The sequence below is a fragment of the Acanthopagrus latus genome, chromosome 11, assembly GCF_904848185.1.
Source record: "Acanthopagrus latus isolate v.2019 chromosome 11, fAcaLat1.1, whole genome shotgun sequence".
NCBI lineage: Eukaryota > Metazoa > Chordata > Actinopteri > Spariformes > Sparidae > Acanthopagrus > Acanthopagrus latus.
The window spans coordinates 162,551-183,619 of record NC_051049.1 but is presented as its reverse complement, the minus strand read 5'-3'; the positions used below and the strand labels follow the sequence as shown (position 1 = coordinate 183,619).

General features: G+C 45.6%; 1 protein-coding gene across 3 annotated transcripts in view; it reads right to left on the bottom strand.

Moving 5' to 3' along the window:
* The window catches only part of grin3bb (glutamate receptor, ionotropic, N-methyl-D-aspartate 3Bb), a 62,890-nt gene that overhangs the window by 4,825 nt on the left and 36,996 nt on the right, over positions 1-21,069 (bottom strand). For all 3 annotated transcript variants that reach the window (XM_037115238.1, XM_037115237.1, XM_037115239.1), the window contains 6 exons: positions 19,970-20,619; positions 13,152-14,244; positions 11,963-12,108; positions 10,996-11,111; positions 6,375-6,526; positions 1,773-1,937 (listed from right to left, as the gene is read on the bottom strand). In XM_037115238.1, the coding sequence (XP_036971133.1) occupies positions 1,773-1,937; positions 6,375-6,526; positions 10,996-11,111; positions 11,963-12,108; positions 13,152-14,244; positions 19,970-20,619 (2,322 nt within the window). The remainder of the gene's footprint in view (positions 1-1,772; positions 1,938-6,374; positions 6,527-10,995; positions 11,112-11,962; positions 12,109-13,151; positions 14,245-19,969; positions 20,620-21,069) is intronic.

Genomic DNA, 21,069 nt, shown 5'->3' with positions numbered 1-21,069 from the left:
TGATTCTTAAACTAATTCAAATTCTTCTGGATCAGGTGGTGATACTTTAACGATATACTGAATATCAAAAATCAAAAAGAAAAGAACTTCGTTCTGTTAAAAACTTGGATAAAAGTAAAGCACTTAAAGTAGTGATTCAATTCGCTTTTCTTTTTTAACCCTAACCCTAACCCCGCAAAAATAAAAGTAAAGATTACTTTAAAAATAAAATAAGAACGAGGGAAAAGAAGTGAGGAGAAGAGACCAAAGAGCAGAGAGAACAGGTTTTTATGACCTGCAGCAGGCGGACTGAAGGGGCCGGCTGACAGAGTCACTCCTGGGATCTGAATTAGACTCACAAAACTTCCATTTAACTAAACTATTGTTTTAATGTTTCAAAATCGTGTTTTACCTTCCCAAAACTTCACCATGGCTTTAAAGTCAAATTCTGTCTATGTGAAAAGATGCAACATGAGTAAAATCACTTATCACTCAGTAAGAATTAAAACATGATTAAGACATAAAACACTTGAATATACAGTAGAACCAAGGACTTATACATATTCCTTCTAGTTCTATCTTACCAAAACATGTCACAGACATTTAACTGGTAAATACAGAAGTATTAAACACAAAGAAGAAGGATCTGTAAGTCTGTCCCCATCACTGAAGGGAGGGGCTGGTTTCTCCCAGACCTCAAACTCATCAAGCAATAACTTCATTTTGGCTTAACAGTAACACAGAGAAATGTGGAAAGCATGAGGGCTGATTATTTGTTGTAAATTAGTAAAATGAAGTCTCTGGTGATGTGTTTATAGCAAGAAATTCATTGTCTGTTCTTGCTTGGTAAAGAGGTTTTGAGACAAACAGGCGCTTTTAGAGAAAACAGACAAAGTTAATCATGGCAGAACAGGACCTCTTTAAGATGCAGAGACAAAAGGGTTTGTGTTCCTACACTGCAGATCCTTCAACATCTCCGTCAGAACCTTCACCACCTCCTGCAGAGTCTTCAGTCCCTCATTGAGAACCATGAACATCCCTTGCAGAACTTTCAACACCTCTTCCTGAGGAACCTTCCCCTCCTCCAGCAGAATCTTTATTACCTCCAACAGAACCTTCAGTACCTCCTCTAGAACCTTCAACACCTCCCTCAGGACCTTCAATACCTCTTGCAGAACCTCCTTAGAACCACTGGTGCATTACATGCCAGTCACAGTGAACTTGAACACACTGAGGGTGCTTCATGACTGAGCTAACAGAGAATTTAACAGATGTTGAAGTGACTCATCCTTCTCTCAACTGGTTCTAAACTGGACACATCAACATGTTCTGGACTTAATAAACACAGTCAGTGATAACTAGGGACAAATGAATGAATATTACAACACACTATGAATCCTCAGTGCAGCTGATTGATGTGGTGTGTTCATGTGATAACGGCCCCATCAGTAAACCTGCAGTTCATGGAGTTTGTCCTTTTTTCAATGAAAATAGCTTAACTAATAAAAATGACTCAAAACATGCAAGGTCACATTTTTGTCTGCTGATTCTGAACAAGTCATAATGTCTACATAGAAATATATTGTTAAATGATCAGATTCCTGAATGGAGTCTAGTGTTAACCTCAGACTGACTTTAATAGATTTTATTTGTTGTAATCACAGAGCAGCTGGACTGATGCTGACAGTTTTAGTCTTTAGAAGTAACCCTGACAGTTCTGGAACAAACACCGCAGTTAATAAAGTCATTGATATCAGTTGTAAACACACACACACACACACACGCACTCTCACCTGTGATGTGTGCAGCCAGTATTTGAGGTTCTGTCGGCGGCGGATGTGTGGCAGGACGAGTTGGTAGAAACCATGTTCACCTGCCAGAGTCAGCAAAGCTCCGCCCACTCCAATACACAACAACAAGAAGAGTCCTGAGAAGTGACTGATCCCCATCTGAAGAGTCTGACAAGAGACAGAAGAAGAAAAGTGAAGACTGTGGCAGAGGAGACAGAAGCAGAAGAAAAGGTTTCTAGAAAACTTCAGCTGCTCAAATTTCATGGAGAAAAAAATGTTTTTAAAAGATGAAAATGTCACTGAAGGAGATGGACCGAGGCCTTTCTTCCTGTTTTTCAGCTGCATGTTAATGAATTTCAGTGAATCAATGAAACAAAATGAAGTATAGCTTTATAATTGCAGGAAAATGTTTTTTGTATTTGCATGATTTGAGAAGGTCTGGTCTCAACACAAAACAGGTTTCTGCTTGTTATTGAATGAAGTAGAAAAGATGATGAAAATAAGTATCTATAAAATATATAAAAATGTAACACCAAACTGAGAGTCTGCAGCCACGCTAACATCTCTGTGATGCTGTAGAAACAGCTGCTCTCTGAGCCACATGCTAACATTAACATGCTCACAGGACAATGCCAACATTCTGAAGATTAGCGGGTGTCATGGTCACCATTTCGGTTTAATATGGTATCACGCTAATATTAGCTTATTGTCAGTAAACAAGGAGTCCTCTGGACTTCTGGCCAGACATTGAGTAGAAAAGCCCTATTAGCCGGAATTTTGTGACAGTTTTGATTAATGAGGGAGTGGAGTCAAGAGGGCGATGATTAAGACTAGAGGAAAACTGTGGAAATCGAGTAAGAACGTGGACCCGGACCTTGAGCAGGAGTGCGAGCGAGCTAAGCTAGCGGGCGAGTTTGCCGAACTAACAGAGGAACCTGCGGAGCTATCTGGGGTCTCAGCGGGGCCATCCAGCGACAGAGTGGCGACATTGCGACAAAGCCGTGACGACGGGGAACTGGACCAACTGGTGGGACAGATGGCGGATCTGGGGAGGATTCTGCAGGAGTTACGCAAGTTTCGCCAGGAGAATGGTGAAACTTTTAGCCAGATCCAAGGTGACATCAGGAAAGCCAGCAGCAGGAACGATGACGCTGACTAGCGGATCGTGGAAGTGGAGGATCACACTCAGATTCTCGGGGAAGCTACGTTGGAGCTTTTGGAACTGCAGAGGCAAGCCGAGGATAAAATGACGCACTTGGAGGGTTGCGCGAGGAGGGAGAATGTCCAAATTCATGGAGTGAAGGAAGTAGCGGAGGGGAACGCTCAGTCCATGACCACTTTTGTTGAGAATCTTCTCAGGGAGAAGCTGGAGCTACTTCTGTTGTTGGAGTTGAAGATTGAAAGAGCTCACTGTACTGTGGGTGTGTTGCCCCCAAAGGATGCTCAGCCGAGATGTGATCAAATTATAAAGCTTCTGGAGTAAAGAGGAACTTATAAAAATAGCTTGGCAGAAGTAAAGTAAAGGCTTCGAATACAAGACGCAAGAAGTATGCAGAGGTGAAAAAGGCTCTGCAGGATAAGAATATACGATTCCAGATGCCTTTCCAAGTGTTTTATGAGGGGGAGACGCGAGTCTACAACACAGTGCGGGAGGTGACGGAGGACCTGGTGGCCCAAGGGTTCCAGGTGGAGATCGTGAAGCCGGCGGAGGACTGGGTGGGCGGATTAAGAAGCTGTCGTGGACAATGAGCCGTGCGGGGAGCGGATGGGGGTCGGAGGAGATGCACCAGGGGTTTAAACGGAGATTGCAAGCCTTCAGGAGAGACCACGACGACTGCTGGAGCGCAGTGCTTTGATGTGACAGTTCATTTGTTTCCAGGGGTTCCTAAATTGGACACGGACAGCACGGTGGGGCTCGGCGAATGGCTCATTTGTCGAAGGTATGGCGTTTTTGTTATTTTTTTCATCTTGGGTTATAATTCCACATAAGATAAGGATGTCGGTGCTGCACTATGGAGCTGTTGTCGCCGTATGGACATAGCTGTGTCTGACAGCAAGGGCCCCCCGCCTCACTTAAGGAAGTTCCTTCACTGTTTTGTTGGAAGTTGTTTCTGTTGTTTTTATGTTTTGTGTGTTTAAAGGTTCACTTTGTTCCTGTAGCAAATGGGGTGGGTAATGCAGGATGGACTATGATGACGGCGCCCAAGAATGATATTAGAGTTGCCTCATATAATGTCAATGGTGTACTTAATCCGGTCAAAAGGAGTAAGATTATGAGTTAGATGAAAAAAGAAGGGGTAGGGGTCATGCTGTTACATGAGACCCACCTGACAGAAAAAGAACATGTTAAGCTAAAAAGGAGTGGATACAATCAAATATTCTCTGCCTCTTACAAGAAGGGTCATAGGAGAGGGGTTGCCATTATAGTTTCTACTAAGTTAACATTTGACAAGATAAAGGAGCTGAGCGACAGGGAGGGAAGGTTTGTCATGGTTAAGGTGAAACTGGAGGGGGAGGTGATGACTTTTCTTAGTGTCTATGCTGGAGTATCTTAAGAGGCCAAATGAAGAAAGAAATAGTGATGGGGCTTAAGATGCAAGGCTGTGATGGGCAGTTCATAGCGAAATCGGCGTACTTGAAAAGAATGGGTCGGTTGACGCTAGAAGCACCGAAATCAGGCCTACAAAGACTATAAACTGTGCATAAGAATAAGCCAGATGATCACTTGATTTGAGAAATTACACGAAAGAGATTCAAAAGAAACTGCTTTTTATATAAAAAAAAAAGATATTATGAGGTGGGTGGTAAGATAACAAAATTACTGGCATATGAACTGAAAAAACAGGGGGGGAAAGCAGTGTTTCACAGAATCAGAATTTCAGGGAGGGGGCAAACCGTTGGTTTAAGTTTCAGTAAAGATTTGGTTTGAAGTAATTGGGAAGTATGGATTGAAGAATCAATGTAAACTATTGCAATTGGTCATGAATCCGAATTTCAACCTAACAGAATGGATAGGACCTTTGGGAATTGGGCAAGGGGACCTAAAAATTTTGGTGAGCTCCTCCAAAAAAGGAAGATTAAAAGTTTGCAAGTGTTGAAGGGTGAATTTGAGAAATGGGAGAGGGAGGCAAATATGATTATATCTGTGGATGACTGGCAAGAGATTATTGGGCAGCAGTGGTGGTCAACTTGCTCTCTGTCCTGGAGAGAAAAACGTTATCAGGTTCTTTAGAACACCGGCACAGGTGGGTGCGTTAAGAGGTTAAGAAGGGTACGGATAAGGTACTGAATGTGGATGTTCCACGTAATTTCAAGACGATGTACATGGGGAAATTGGACATAGATCTACAAAGATTTGAAGACAAGCAAATGTACAGAATAATGATGGTTGCATGTAAGAAAGCACTCACCAGAAAGTGGTTCAAGACTGAGCTACCGACGGTTGATGACTGGTTTAATGTTGTGCTCACTGTGTATGTGATGGAAAAATTATCTTTCTCCTTTTGACTGGAAGCAGACAAGTTTGAAAGGATATGGCAAAACTAGCTGGAATATGTTAAACTGTGGAGTTCAGATTTTATCTAATGGGTTCAGCGGGGACTAGAACTCGAAGGAAGAATGACATCCTTGGTTCATAGCTACAGGAGTTAAATTGTGTGTGGGTTTTTATTTTGTTGCGTGGTTATTTACTTTCATTTTTTTATTTTGTTTTTGTGGACTTTCTGATGCCTGTGATTAACATATTCTGCACTCTGCCCATGTTTATATTATGTGCAAGAGAGTGAGAGAGTATGTTCACACTGTGGCGATGTGTTGAATGTATGCTGTTCTGTTTCAATAAAAATAAAAAAAAATAAAAAAAAACAAGGAGTCCATGTGAATGTCAACAGTTTTGCAGGTTTTGAACCAAATTATTGGACAAATTCAAATGTTTACCTGATGATTGTGCTACATAAGCAAAAACAGGGGAGAAACACAAGTAATATAAATGTAATAAAACAGGTTCAGACAGCAGCTGAACTGTTTCATCATCACATCCACATGACTGATTTCTCTTATTCATCTGGTTCTATGTCATGGTAGCACCTCCTGTTTGTGTCCATGTTTACGGTCATCTTAATAAATGAACAATAACCCATCCTGATCATGAAGACTTGAAACATGTTGTGTCAATAAAGTTTTCATTATCCAAGATAATCGGGAGAGGATGATAAAATATTGTCAGTAAGTCAGAGAGACCTGCGGGGGAGGATACTCTAATGTCTTACTAATAACATTATTCATAGGCAAATGTAACACAAATACACATTGTATACTCACCACATCTTTAACATATTAAGGTTTAATTTCATTATGTTTGTAAAAAAAATTATTTACATTTTATTTTTCAATAAAATCAAAACTGGAATAATCCATAAAGAAACAAATCTGTCAAAATTACAGATATGAGAAAGTTATTATTTTTAAAACACAAAAACGGCGTGCACATTGTTTGTAAACAATCTTCACTTATTGTTTATGATGATTGTGTACATGCGAAACAATAGTTACATGTTGTTTATAAATAGTTGTGTATATATTGTTTGTAAACATGTTGCCACTGACCTCAGTGACGGCGAACACTCTGTTCCCACATGGAACCACTTTGTACCACTTGTCGTGCAGCAGGTCCATGTAACCCTCAGACTTATACCTGCTGATGAACTCTGAGATGTTGGAGGTCAGAGGAGAATTCTGAGGCAGGCCAATACCATAACCTGTCAACAAACAACAAGAAACCATAAACAACAGGCCAATACCATAACCTGTCAACAAACAACAAGAAACCATAAATACTAGAGTTCAAAGTCCAAATGAAGCCAGGAGGGTGGAGGGGGTCAGGAGGAGGGCCAGAGTCAAAGCCGGGAGGGTGGAGGGGTTCAGGAGGAGGGCCAGAGTCAAAACCGGGAGGGTGGAGGGGGTCAAGGGGAGGGCCAAGGTCCAAACAAACATGAGGGTGGAGGCGAGGACTGGAGCCCACTGGAGTCCAGGGACAAAGGCAAAGGCGCAGGCTTGAACCTGCTGGAGGGCGACGACGAAGACGTAGGCGCGGTCTGGAACTCGCCGGAGGGCGACGACGAAGGCATAGGCGCGGCCTGGAACTCGCCGGAGGGCGACGACGAAGGCGTAGGCGCGGCCTGGAACTCACCGGAGGGCGACGACGAAGGCGTAGGCGCGGCCTGGAACTCGCCGGAGGGCGACGACGAAAGCGTAGGCGCGGCCTGGAACTCGCCGGAGGGCGGCGACGAAGGCGTAGGCGCGGCCTGGAACTCGCCGGAGGGTGGCGACGAAGGCGTAGGCGCAGCCTGGAACCTCAAGGTTCTTGGCCGGACCACCGACGGAGTTTTGCCGGGAGCTGGTGGTCTGAGAGCCGATGAAGGGTCTCTGGCAACAAACGACCTTGGCCGGACCCCCAACCGAGGAGCAGGCACTGGACTCGGCTGGGTCTCCGACCGAGGACCTGACACTGGATTTGGCGTGAGACTCGGCTGGACCTCCGACCGAGGAGCAGGCGCTGGACCTGGCGTGGGACTCGGCCGGTCCTCCGACCGAGGAGCAGGAACAGGCGTGGGCCTCGGCCGGTCCTCCGACCGAGGTGCATGAACAAGACGTGGTGTGGGCCTCGGCCGGTCCTCCGACCGAGGTGCATGAACAAGACGTGGCGTGGGCCTCGGCCGGTCCTCCGACCGAGGTGCAGGAACTGGCCTCGGCCGGTCCTCCGACCGAGGTGCAGGAACTGGCCTCGGCCGGTCCTCCGACCGAGGTGCAGGAACTGGCCTCGGCCGGTCCTCCGACCGAGGTGCATGGACTAGACTTGGCGTGGGCCTCGGCCGGTCCTCCGACCGAGGTGCAGGAACTAGACTTGGCTTGGGCCTCGGCTGGTCCTCCGACCGAGGTGCAGGAACTGGCCTCGGCCGTTCCTCCGACCGAGGTGCAGGTACAGGCCTCGGCCGGGCCTCCGACCGAGGTGCAGGTACAGGCCTCATCTGGACCGCCGACTGAAAACCACTGGCAGGTATCGACCGGACCGCCGACTGGGGGCCACTGGCAGGTGTCGACCGGAACGCCGACTGGGGGCCACTGGCAGGTGTCGACGGGGTTGAGACTGAGGCCTGGACTGGGAGCTCGGCTGTGGCTGAGGCTGAGGCCTGGGATGAGAGCTCGGCTGTGGCTGAGGCCTGGGCTGGAAGCTCGGCTGTGGCTGAGGCCTGGGCTGGAAGCTCGACTGTGGCTGAGGCTGTGGCCTGGGCTGGGAGCTCGGCTGTGGCTGAGGCCTGGGCTGGAAGCTCGACTGTGGCTGCGGCTGTGGCCTGGGCTGGGAGCTCGGCTGTGGCTGTGGCTGAAGCTGCGGCCTGTGCTGAGAGCTCGGCTGTGGCTGAAGCTGCGGCCTGGGCTGGGAGCTTGGCTGTGGCTGAGGCTGAGGCCTGGGCTGGGAGCTCGGCTGTGGCTGAGGCCTGGGCTGGAAGCTCGGCTGTGGCTGTGGCCTGGGCTGGAAGCTCGGCTGTGGCTGTGGCTGTGGCTGGAGCTGAGGCATGAGCTGAGGCCCCTGAGCCTGACTTCAGGGAGCCAGGACGTGGACGGGCTCGTCGCTTTCTCAGTGGGGGCACTTTGTAGGCAAGCTGGGTTCCCCAGAAAGGGGACACTTCGGCTGTGGCATGGGCTGAGGCTGGAGCTGTAGCATGGGCTGATAGCTTGGCTGTGGCTGAAGCCACCAAGGCCTTTCTGAGATTATCCAGCTCGGCTTTAAAAAGTGCAACACAGGGGACTTTCTTTAACCAAGGCCTAATAACCAGTTCTTCATTGAAACTCGCTATGGCTCTTAGTTTGTTCTCTGTGTCAGCCTCACCAGTCAAAATCTCCAACAGCTTGTCTCCTAGCCTACAAAGCTGTAGGCTGTTGTCTGCTGGGTCCATTCTAGGTCTGGTCATTCTGTCAGGTCGGGGCAAAAAGGGAAAACTATGGAAAGGGAGGTGGACCCAAATGCAGTAAACACGGGGGCAAGATAAGGAGAACAAAAAGCGAGCTTTAATAAGGCAAAAGCTGAATGCAACAAAAACACCAAAACAGACAAAAAAGAGCAAAAGGCAAAGTAGCAAACAAAAGATCAAGACAAAGTTCAAACCAAAATTCAAAGTTCAACATAGACATGAAAAAAACTCAAAACCAAGACATACCAAAACGGGACCAAAGAACATGGACAGGAGCATGGATCAGGATCAGGAGCATGGAGCATGGAACATGGAACATCAAACCGAATACACAAGACCGAATACACAAGACCGAATACACAAGACAGAATCCAATGACCAGACAAGGAGTGAGGGGAAACACAGAGACTAAATACACAGACACTAATGACATGACGAGGCACAGGTGAAGAGAGAGGAGGAAGGAAGCCAGGTGTGATAACGAGGGGGAGGAGCACAGAGGAACAGACCAGGAGGGAACAAGACAACAGACAGAGGGAGCCAGAGGGGAGAACATGAGAGAAACTTAAAGGACACATGAGGGCATGGAAAATCAAACACATGACACACAAGACAAGGAAAAAACATAACACAAGACAAAATACAAGGATGTAAATCATAAACAAGAAACCAAAAACCAGAAACAAGAACAAAACAAACAGGAGACATGACAACAACAGGCCGATACCATAACCTGTCAACAAACAACAATAAACAATAAACAGCAGGCCGATACGATAACCTGTCAACAAACAACAATAAACAATAAACAACAGGCCAATACCATAACCTGTCAACAAACAACAATAAACAACAGGCAGATACCATAACCTGTCAACAAACAACAAGAAACCATAAACAACAGGCCAATACCATAACCTGTCAACAAACAACAATAAACAACAGGCCGATACCATAACCTGTCAACAAACAACAATAAACAACAGGCCGATACGATAACCTGTCAACAAACAACAATAAACAACAGGCCGATACCATAACCTGTCAACAAACAACAACAAACAACAGGCCAATACCATAACCTGTCAACAAACAACAAGAAACCATAAACAACAGGCCGATACCATAACCTGTCAACAAACAACAATAAACAACAGGCCGATACCATAACCTGTCAACAAACAACAACAAACAACAGGCCAATACCATAACCTGTCAACAAACAACAATAAACGATAAACAATAAACAACAGGCCGATACCATAACCTGTCAACAAACAACAATAAACAACAGGCCAATACCATAACCTGTCAACAAACAACAACAAACAACAGGCCAATACCATAACCTGTCATCAAACAACAATAAACTGGGCTGAGCCATATCACAGCTGGATCCTATAAAAAATCCTATAAATAATATATAACTGAGTGAACTTCCTTCTGTCCGTGTGATGAATCCGAAGTTCTCATCAGATACAGTCTCACTTGTTACTATGTTTGTATATAAATCTCTTTATTTATCTCAAATTTTTCAACAACAAGCTTCATGTCGACCGTCTCAAGGTTTTATTTCACACTGATACACTCTGCTGCAGTTTGATTAAACAGCCTGTGGGTCACGACACGGTACAGAAAAAGACGTTTCACTGTGACACTGCAGCATGTAGTGAGATTCATGTGACACTGCAGCATGTTGTGAGATTTGCATGAGTCTGCAGCATGTAATGAGAGTCCTGTGTGTCTGCAGCATGTAGTGAGTGTCGTGTGAGTCTGCAGCAAGTAGTGAGAGTCGTGTGAGTCTGCAGCATGTAGTGAGAGTCGTGTGAGTCTGCAGCATGTAGTGAGATTCGTGTGAGTCTGCAGCATGTAGTGAGATTCGTGTGAGTCTGCAGCATGTAATGAGAGTCGCGTGAGTCTGCAGCATGTAGTGAGAGTCGTGTGAGTCTGCAGCATGTAGTGAGAGACATGTGACTGCGTCAGACTGCACACAGTGTAAACATGTATCAAGTGATGGGAGTCAAGTTGAGTCGAGTCGACTGAGTTTTGATGACTAAACATCTTTGAAGTGTCAGAGCATCTGCAGGGACACCATCCTCTCTTCTGATTGGTCCTGATGATGAAACTTCATGAAATATGTTTCATAAAAAAAAAAAAAAAAAAACACAGAGGAGGTGAACACACACACACACACACACACACACACACACACACACACACACACACACACACACACACACACACACACAGAATCTCACCTTCGATGGCAAAGGGTTTCCCGACAGTTGCCAGTTTACAGTCAGCATCGATGGAAACTTCGTAGTCGAGCAGAGCTTTGTCCATGATGAAGGCGTCAAGCTGAGGGGGATCTGTCCTTCAACACAGAGCATCACAGTTACTACAGCAACCAAACACAGCACCTGGTAAGATGGAGCTCAGCTGGAATCTGGGCTCTGGTTCTGGTCTGTTCTGTTTCCAGCAACGGCCAGCCTCTAATTCTACTCTGCTCCCTCTAGTTCTCCTCTGTTCCCACTTGTTGTCCTCTGTTCCCTCTAGTTCTCCTCTGTTCCCACTTGTTCTCCTCTGTTCCCACTTGTTCTCCTCTGTTCCCTCTAGTTCTCCTCTGTTCCCACTTGTTCTCCTCTGTTCCCATTTGTTCTCCTCTGTTCCCTCTAGTTCTCCTCTGTTCCCACTTGTTCTCCTCTGTTCCCTCTAGTTCTCCTCTGTTCCCACTTGTTCTCCTCTGTTCCCATTTGTTCTCCTCTGTTCCCTCTAGTTCTCCTCTGTTCCCACTTGTTCTCCTCTGTTCCCTCTAGTTCTCCTCTGTTCCCTCTAGTTCTCCTCTGTTCCCACTTGTTCTCCTCTGTTCCCTCTAGTTCTCCTCTGTTCCCACTTGTTCTCCTCTGTTCCCTCTAGTTCTCCTCTGTTCCCACTTGTTCTCCTCTGTTCCCATTTGTTCTCCTCTGTTCCCTCTAGTTCTCCTCTGTTCCCACTTGTTCTCCTCTGTTCCCTCTAGTTCTCCTCTGTTCCCTCTAGTTCTCCTCTGTTCCCACTTGTTCTCCTCTGTTCCCTCTAGTTCTCCTCTGTTCCCTCTAGTTCTCCTCTGTTCCCACTTGTTCTCCTCTGTTCCCTCTTGTTCTCCTCTGTTCCCACTTGTTCTCTTCTGTTCCCTCTAGTTCTCCTCTGTTCCCTCTTGTTCTCATCAGTTCTTGTTGGATCTCTTACTTGAGAGTGGCAACTCCTTCAGGTGTAGTTGGCTCGTTGAAGCGTCTCATGTACTCATGCATCTCTGGAAAACTCTTCTTCATGTAGTCCTCGGCGCTGCTCTCCCTCACTGTTCCAAAACGAAAACCCCATGATGGGTGATGCAGCTGACACACCAACAAAGAAGAAGAAAGAGGTGAAGAATGTTAGGAGGAAGAAGAAGAAGAAGAAGAAGAAGAAGAAGAAGAATTTTCATTTCACATATTTTTATGTTATTTTCAATGTGACGGGTCGTTACATTGTTTTGAATGCACACATGTTCACAGACAAGGTCATGATTTAAAGTTTCTTCTCGTAATGTTTCATCTCGTTCTCTGACTTCCTTCCTCTTCCTTTCTCCTGAAGTCATAGTGACAGGACTTAAACACAGCATTAGTTTGAGGAAACGTGGATTTGTCCTGCTTGGAAATTGTTGGAAACATTTGTGATGAATTACAAAACAACTCAGCAACATGAAGAACAAAGGCTAAATCTTTTTAGTGGAGAAATCTGTCACCGCATGCACGCATGCATGCACACACATTCAGACAACTTTGAGAAGGCATCACAGTGTTTCTCTGCTCTGTCAGTTTCTGCACATTCAAAATAAAAAGATAATCACACGTAGATGGACGTCCAATTACACCTCCCCCCAAATATCTCCCAGCAACCCCGGCAGTTTAAACACTCTTTTCATGCTTCAGTCAGCTGCTGAATTAAAGTGTATTTAGGACGAGGCAGGTGACCCAGAGAACAAATTTAATCTGTCACTATTTTAGTGCAGGAAGCAGAAAGAGTGAACAACATGCTGGAATTAGATTTTATGTTTTCATCAGTTTGACTTCTGTTTTCATCTAAACTAAATATATTGATCTATTATTTGATCATAATTGAGTTTTCTTCTTGTTCTTCCTCTCTGAATAATGGTAAATATCTTAACATAGAAGTTCATCACAGAGTCCTGATCGACTCCATCAATTGGTTTAGTCATCAGGATCATTGATGACTGAATCCAAAGAACTGATGAATGAGCTGATTCAGTGATCACAGTGATACCTGACTGCTGTTTGATGATGACATCACCAGGTAGCAGAGGTCAGTACCTGCAGTCATCTGCATATGTTGCATATGTTCAGAGACTCATGTGTAATCAATGATCTGAACTTCTCACCTTGGAGTCGTGGATCCCTGAAACCTCCTCAAAGGTCTTCTCGCCCACCATGACGGCGGCGAGGTTGGCGGTGTAGCTGGACAGCACCAGCAGGCAGAAAATGGCCCATAGGTTCATTAAGAAGCGACCCGTCCAGCACTTGGGTGTCTTGGAGGAGACCGTGCGACCAAACAGGATGGCATAGCACAGGTTCAGAGCCGATGAGTATGAGAACACGCGGATCCTATTGCGTCCGTGAGGCGTCATGCCATACGGACTCTTCCACTCATACAGCGTGAGGAAGAGCGCTGTGATGTGCAACGCCAGGAAGATGCCCACCCACATGGACCAGTGCAGAGGCCACATGAAGGCACCAATGGGGGCTGCTGTGTCCTTACTGCGCACCAGGATGCCCAGGCTGGTGGAGAAGAAGGGCGAGGTGAAGTCAATGACCCGACTGCGAGCTGAGTTGATGCTAAAGGAGGTGACGGCCATGTCTGCCAGCCCATTAAGGAGGTCACCCACCAGCCCCGTCCAGCGTCCACCCTTCCATGCGCCATACTTCCCGTCCCCGACGATGTAAAGGTCGAACTCGAAGCCCAGGTCCTCGGCAAGCTTCTCCAGTAGGTCGACGCAGTAACCATAGCAACACTTACTGTACTCTGGTGGCAGGAAGCTGCTATTCCCGCCTGCCACTTCCTGGAAGAACCTCTCCAGATTCTCCGAGCTGTTGGTGCCGGCGTCAAGGCAGTACTGCCCGGCCGGGCAGCTGCCCTCATCGTCCACATCCCTCGTGAACACGAAGGGATGTTCCACCAATGTCACCACTCGCACTCGACTCCCCAGTACCGGCATCCCAGCCCTCCAGCGCCCCCTGGTTCTCCTGCCCATTCCCTCTGTCCTGTGTCGAGTTTTGGGTCCCTGCCACACCCCCTGCTCCTCCACCTGCAGCTCGCCTCCCTCCCAGCTGCCCACCGTCACCCAAGTAGGCTGACCCAGTGCATCCCGCCGCAAGCTCCAGATGTGGAACCGCTGCGAGGTGAGCACCTGAGAATGGTTCTGATGGACATGGACTGGTCCCGTCAGACCAGAGAAAGACGTGTTGGATAGGAACCTACAGGACAGAATGAAACACAGGTAACACTTACATTTGCAAAAGGCAGGGCCATCAAACTGTTTCCTGTCCAAGATGAATAATGATGTCATGAATCATGTGACTTCCCTGTGGCTCATCACTTCCTGTGATTCACTGAAACATCAGCTTGTAGAGAGATGCAGAACAAAAATCCTAAAAACATTAATATGACTATGAATTAATCATTGTAGAATGATTGTTTTGCTGATCTCTGTTTCAGAATTCTGACAGTAGGTTCAACTTATAACAAGGTTTGTCAGCCAATAGTATAACACCGTTGGTGTCACGTGGTATCTGAGTTTCGTCAGCATCAACAGTCTGGTAGTTGCCACTTTGTGGAAGAAAAATAAAAAGCTAGCTAGGTTTAGCAATGCTAACTTAAACAAACTGGCAGCCACTTGAAGAGTCAGATAACTGGAATGACAGCAATGCAGTGATGTAAATTAGATGAATAAATGAGATCAATAAAATCTTTAATGCTGACTGCAGCTCTTTGGTTAAAAATAAGAGTTCAATTTGGATTTTAAACTAGAAATATTAACACATAGAAACATTGAGAGCATAAACAGGAAGTTCTCTCGCCAACCCTCCTCACCCCCCGCTGCTCCAACAGCTTAATATATGGGTGTAGCCGAGGCAAAGACGCTGCCCTCTAGTGGATCATCAGCTTTATTACACACTTTGTCCTCAGAGCAGGCTGAACATTACGTCCTCATATACAGCGGAGACAGAGGGGAATCTAAAGGAGAGGAGAGACAGGTCCATACTGTACATACATTACATACTGTTCATACTGATCCTGTCTTGAGACAGAGAGAGAGAGAGAGAGAGAGAGAGTACGTTAAAAATACTCCTGGGAAAAGGGGCGTATCTTGCTGCCCAATATATATCATATATATCAACATGCCACAACCTGAGGGACAGTGAGTGACCCCCCCCCCCCCCACACACACACGCACAGAAATGAGCTCCTGAATAATTCTCAAACTTGGACCTAAAATGTGGGACATTTTACAAAAGAATCTTCAAATATTCTTCAGAAAGGACTTTAAAGAAAAGGTAACAAAATGAATTATCAAAACAGAGGAAAAATATAATCTTTGGATATATATTTTAAATCAAAACAACTAGCTAACCATCAACTAGCTAGCTCAACTGTATAGCTTGATGTCAGCTGCTAACTCGGATACTACCTGCCACTGTTACCAACATTTACAAGGAGAAACTGCACAGAAGAGGTATCCTATGAAGACAAGATGAAGAACAAAAAAACAAACCAAAAATACTGTGTTTAAGGGCTAGAAAAGCAAAGAAAGTAAACAGTTAGCCTAGCCCCTGTGGAGTAAACAAGTGGTCGCCATGGAAACCAGTCAGAAGGCAGCTAACAGGACAGAGAGCAGGGAGGTTGGATACCCTGCTAAATGTAAGAGCGCAGCAGCTTGGGAGAAACACAAGGACAAGACACGACGGGAAAATCCAGAGGTCCTTTTCACTGACTACACCCAACACAAAGAAGGAAGGAAGAAGAACAACCTCATATTCTTCTCTGACTCCGTCTACATCTGGAAAGATTCTTTGTGCAACAATTATGCACACGTATCCAGTGAAGGCATCGGCTCAGGAGGCAGATTAAAGATCTGTAAAGATGAACAGCTCGACAAGGATGACCCTCTGCTCACCGTCACTTACTACACCAAAGGAAAGTTCATGGTCCAGGGGAATGAAGCCAACCTGAAGTCTTTTGAAGAGGCATTCTCCTTGTTAAAAGCTGAGGCGAACACCAAGAGGATCAATGTTCCCTCTGACAGTGAAGATGATGAGAGCCCAACAGCTCAAGAGAGACAACCCAGTCTTGGCATCTGACCTCAGAGGAAGTGTAGAAGCACTAAAACAGGAGAACATTGTGCTCCGTGCTCAGTTAGCCAAAGTGGAGGATGCTGAGAATAGAGAAAGGAGCTTCTCCAGGAAAGTCCAACACCTCACAGACCAACTCTCAGCAGTCCTCACGATGACAACCACAGAGACACAGACTCTCCCTGCCAGTGTCCCAAATCACTGCCTTGTCTCTGTCCCATCATCTCTGCTCTGCACTAACCCCAACAACATCCTGGCAACTCCTGATACACCCACACAGCCAGTCGCCAACAGCCAGCTCTGCCCATCCCAGCTGCCCTCCACTTAGCCAGAAGAACAAGCTCCACAAGTGGTCCTGCTGGCTGACTTAATGGAAAATTCCTGGACACAAACAATCTTTTTCCTGGTAAGAAAGTGCTGTTGAAACGATGCAGCACCACAGGCCAGGCAATGAAGCTGTTAAAAAAGGAGACCCTTGGGAGCCTTAATACCTGGTGATCCACACAGGAACAAATGACCTTCACAGCCTCTGAAAAGACACTGCTGAGGCAGTGAGGAAGCTGGCCAAGCCAGTAAGGAATTTCATGACACCCGCATTGTGATCTCCAACATGCTGCCTAGGACAGACACTCCTCCTCATGTCATCCATGACACCAATATAAAGATCAGAAGAGGATGTGCCACCTTACACAACAATGTATTTGGTCAGGGCCCCCCTGTTTACCACACCAACCATCACCTGTCGTAACAACCTCGACTCTGAAATAAATCCAAGTGGCAGGGTGCATCTCTGTCGGGCCTTAGGCCTGTCCATAGTTAATGGAAGGTTCATAGGGGACTCTTTAGGGAGATTCACATCAGCTCTTGGGTCTAGTGTAGTAGACTATGCAATCACTGGCATGTACCCCTCCACTATCAGTGCAGTCGCTGTCAGACAGCAATCCCTCCTTTCAGACCACAACCAAATAAATATGTTCTTTAAACATTCAGATCAAATTAGTGACACAGAAAGGGAACCCAGCAAGCTGTTTAATTTGAATCCTATGGACATATCAATTTATGACCAAAACCAATATGTCTCTACTAGAAATGGTGTAAACAAGGCCACTGATGATTTCAATATGATATTTCATAAAGCAGCTATAAAAGCTGACCTCATAAAACAAAAACAGAAGCCTGTTAAAAGGCAAAACACTAAGAAATGGTTTGATCAAGAATGCAAGACCATCAGAAAAGAGCTGAGAGTCATAACAAATGAAATCGACCACCAAATAACCCAGCCTGACGCATCAGATACAATGAAATTCTAAAGAAATATAAATGTACAATTAGGAACAAAAAACTAAATCATACTCACATGAAACTTGAACATACTGATAATGCCATTAATTAGAATCAATTCTGGGACATGAGGAACAAGTTCAACATAAAGCAACAGACACTACCCATCCAAAATGGTGACATCTGGAGAGCACATTTTGAAAATCTGTACAAAGACATACCAATAAATCAAATAAATTCAGATCAATGTATTATACAAGAAAACCTCCAAACATTAGAAGAAACATTTACCAACCAAAACCCCCTTGATTTCCCAATTACTTGGGAAGAATTGACCACACAGACACAATCTCTCCAGCTGAGGAAAGCAGGTGGTCCAGACAGCATTAAAAATGAAATGCTCAAATGTAGCAGCCCAGAGATGCAGCGTGCAGTGTTGAAGTTGTCAATACTGTACTACAGTCAGGATGTTTTTCTGACATCTGGTGCAGAGGACTCATTTCCCCCATTCATAAGAGTGGAGACCAGTCAGACCCTTATAACTACCGTGGCATCTGTGTAAGCAGCTGTCTGGGTAAATTATTCTGCAGTATTCTCAATAAAAGAATACTAGATTTCCTTGAGGAACACTCCATCTTGAGTAAAAGTCAAATTGGCCTCCTCCCAAAACACCAACACCATCGACCATGTATACACCCTTTAACACTTTAATTAACAAACATGTATACCAAACAAAAAATGGTAAAATATTCACTTGTTCCATTGATTTCAAGAAAGCTTTTGACTCTATTTGGCATGAAGGGCTCTATTACAGGCTCCTACACTGTGGTATAGTGGGCAAAATGTATGATCTGGTTAAATCAATGTATTTGTTAAATATGTATGCTGTTAAATTTGGAGACGAACAAACTGACTTCTTCACACAGAGAAGTGTCACATCGCGGTGAGGGATGTTCTGTCTTGGGTTTTTGTCTTGTGAATTTCATGTTTTATTTTGAAAAGTAACTTGCCCTTCCTCTTGTGTCCCTGGTCTGACGTCATCCCTAATCCTTGATTGTTTTCACCTGTGTTCCCCTCCCCCATGTGTATAAAGTGTTTAGAGTAGTACGTTTCATAGCCTGTGTGCTGACCTCTTCGGAGCGATTTTCTTTTCTGATTAAGTTTCATAGCTAAAAGATTTCAGCTCAGAGTAGGAGTCCTCCTTCGGGAGTGCCTTTCGTTATTCCTGTTTTATGTTTGTGTGTTGCCTCATAGCAGTTCATAGCCTTTTGCTTTGTCATTCTTGCTGAAGAGTTGCAATCAGCCAATAAAACCTGACATTACTTCTGCCATTCTGCATGTGAGTCCTCTCTCCTTGTCCGAGCCTGACAAGAAGAGGTTTATAATTTTTATAATTTCCAAATTTCAGTCAAAATCTGACTTAAAATATTTGATAGCATCATCCAGCCCATTGTGCTGTACGGTAGTGAAGTCTGGGCTCCACTCAGTCATCAGAACTTTACCTGCTGGGACAAATATCCAAAAGAATCTTTACATGCAGAATTCTGCAGATTCATTTTACACAGAAACACACCAACAAATGCATGTAGCGCAGAATTAGGCAAATACCCACTGATAATTAACATTCACAAGAGAACTCTCAACTTTTAACCACCTGAAGTTCAGCAGAGACACTCAGAGCTGAGCCCAGAACAGAGTCCACTGTGTCAGCTGGTTCTGAGGCTGACTGCCCTCTCAGACAGTCTGACCAGCCTCACAACAACTCTGCTCCCCAAACACCAATCACAGTCAAGATAATTACAACACAATGTAAAGAAACCTACCAGGAACATCGGAAAGAAGAAACTAAAAGCCAAAGTAGATTAGAATGTTATCTGGCCCTAAACAGAGAAGATGAACTAGCAGAATATCTCTACGGTCAGAGACAGAAAGCAGAGACAGATCCTGACCCGGTTCAGGCTCAGTGACCACAAACTGACGATCCAAACAAGAAGCACAATAAATCATGGCAACCAAAAGAAAACACACATGTGGTCACTGTTGGACAGGTGAGTTCAGACAGAGATGCACTTTCTCCTACAATGTGAAAAATTCAATGAAACAAGGAACATTTATTTTGACAAATTCAACTCTATAACCTCAGATTTCAAAGAGCTGAATGACCAATCAACATTAAAAATACTCCTGGGAGGAGACAGGGCAAATCTGTTGCCCAATATATATCAACATGCCACAACCTGAGACAAACACACACACACACACACACACACACAATAAAATTAATTAATTAATATAATTAATGTAAATGTGTTGGTGTTATTTGTTGTGCTCTGTCCGAGTGTTTGGATGGATTCTTTGGAAACATTGTTCTTGAAACTTTCATGCCAATAAAGCCCCTTTGAACTGAATTTGAAAGACAGACAGACAGATAGAGAGCTTTAGTCTGTGCAATTAATCTCCTCATGAATAAAGTTCAACCCTCCAACATTTATATTGAATAAATATCTTGATTAATCATGAACATTAATTAACATTCTTTAACACACTCATAATAACAGACTGCTCTTACCTGGACAGATACTGTCCCGATGAGGGCACCTCGTGTTTGTTGGGTTTGTCATAGCAGTTCACCATGTTCTGGATCAGGGCCAGGTCTGGTCTCACCATGGTTGCTGCGGCAACAGCCCTGGTGACAAGTTGAAGGGCGTCTCTGATGTAGAAGTCGAGTGGTTTCTTCTCCACCTCTCCGTAGGCCAGCAGGCCGAGTGGCAGCCCGATGGCATGCAATGCATCAGGGCTGAGTGGCTGGCCAAGCACCCAGTGCACCATGGGTAATGTGAGGCCCAAGTCCTGCGCGCTGCGGAGCACTGCTGCCGCACACAGCGGGTCGGATCCAAACAGCAGCACTGACGCTGGTGAGGGCTCGTTCTGTGTGGAGAAGTGTTGGGACAGGAAGTCGTGGATTTGAGTGTCATCATGTGCCGACTGAGTCAGGTTCAGGATGGCTCGCAGATGCCAAGTGGCCCCGCCCTCACCGCCCCGAGGTGCACCACTCCCGCTCTGACCTCCGAGGAACTGCAGGAGACCCTGAGACTCCTCCCAGCCACGACACAGGACTGCAGTACCTTCCCTCCAACCGGACCGCTGCAGAACCGTCAGCAGCAGGTCGGACAGACCAGATTCTGGAACCCCCATCACCATCTGCAGGTGGAACCGATTCTACACAGAACCAGGATGGAGGACCAGGGGAAGGACCAGCAGGAGGACCAGCGGGAAACCAGGGGAAGGGACAGAGGGAGGACCAGGGGAAGGACAAGCAAAAGGACCAGCAGGAGGACCAGGGAGGGGACCAGGGAGAGGACCAGCAGGAGGACCAGTGGAAGGAACGGTGGGGAGGACCAGGGAGGACCCAGGAGAGGACCAGCAGGAGGACCAGCAGAAGAACAGAGAGAACATGTCAGAGTGGAGACAAGTGAAACAAAAATCAAAAATCCTTGTGTCCTCTAATCAGAAGAGACAGTCACTTTAATTATGGACTAAGAATCAGAGTACTGATAAATCAAAGGTACTGTACCCTGATACATAACATTTAAGTTTTTACATCATTTATTTATTTAAGCCATTTTCAGGTTCTGTCATGTTCTGTGTAAATGTTTCAAACGTGAGTGT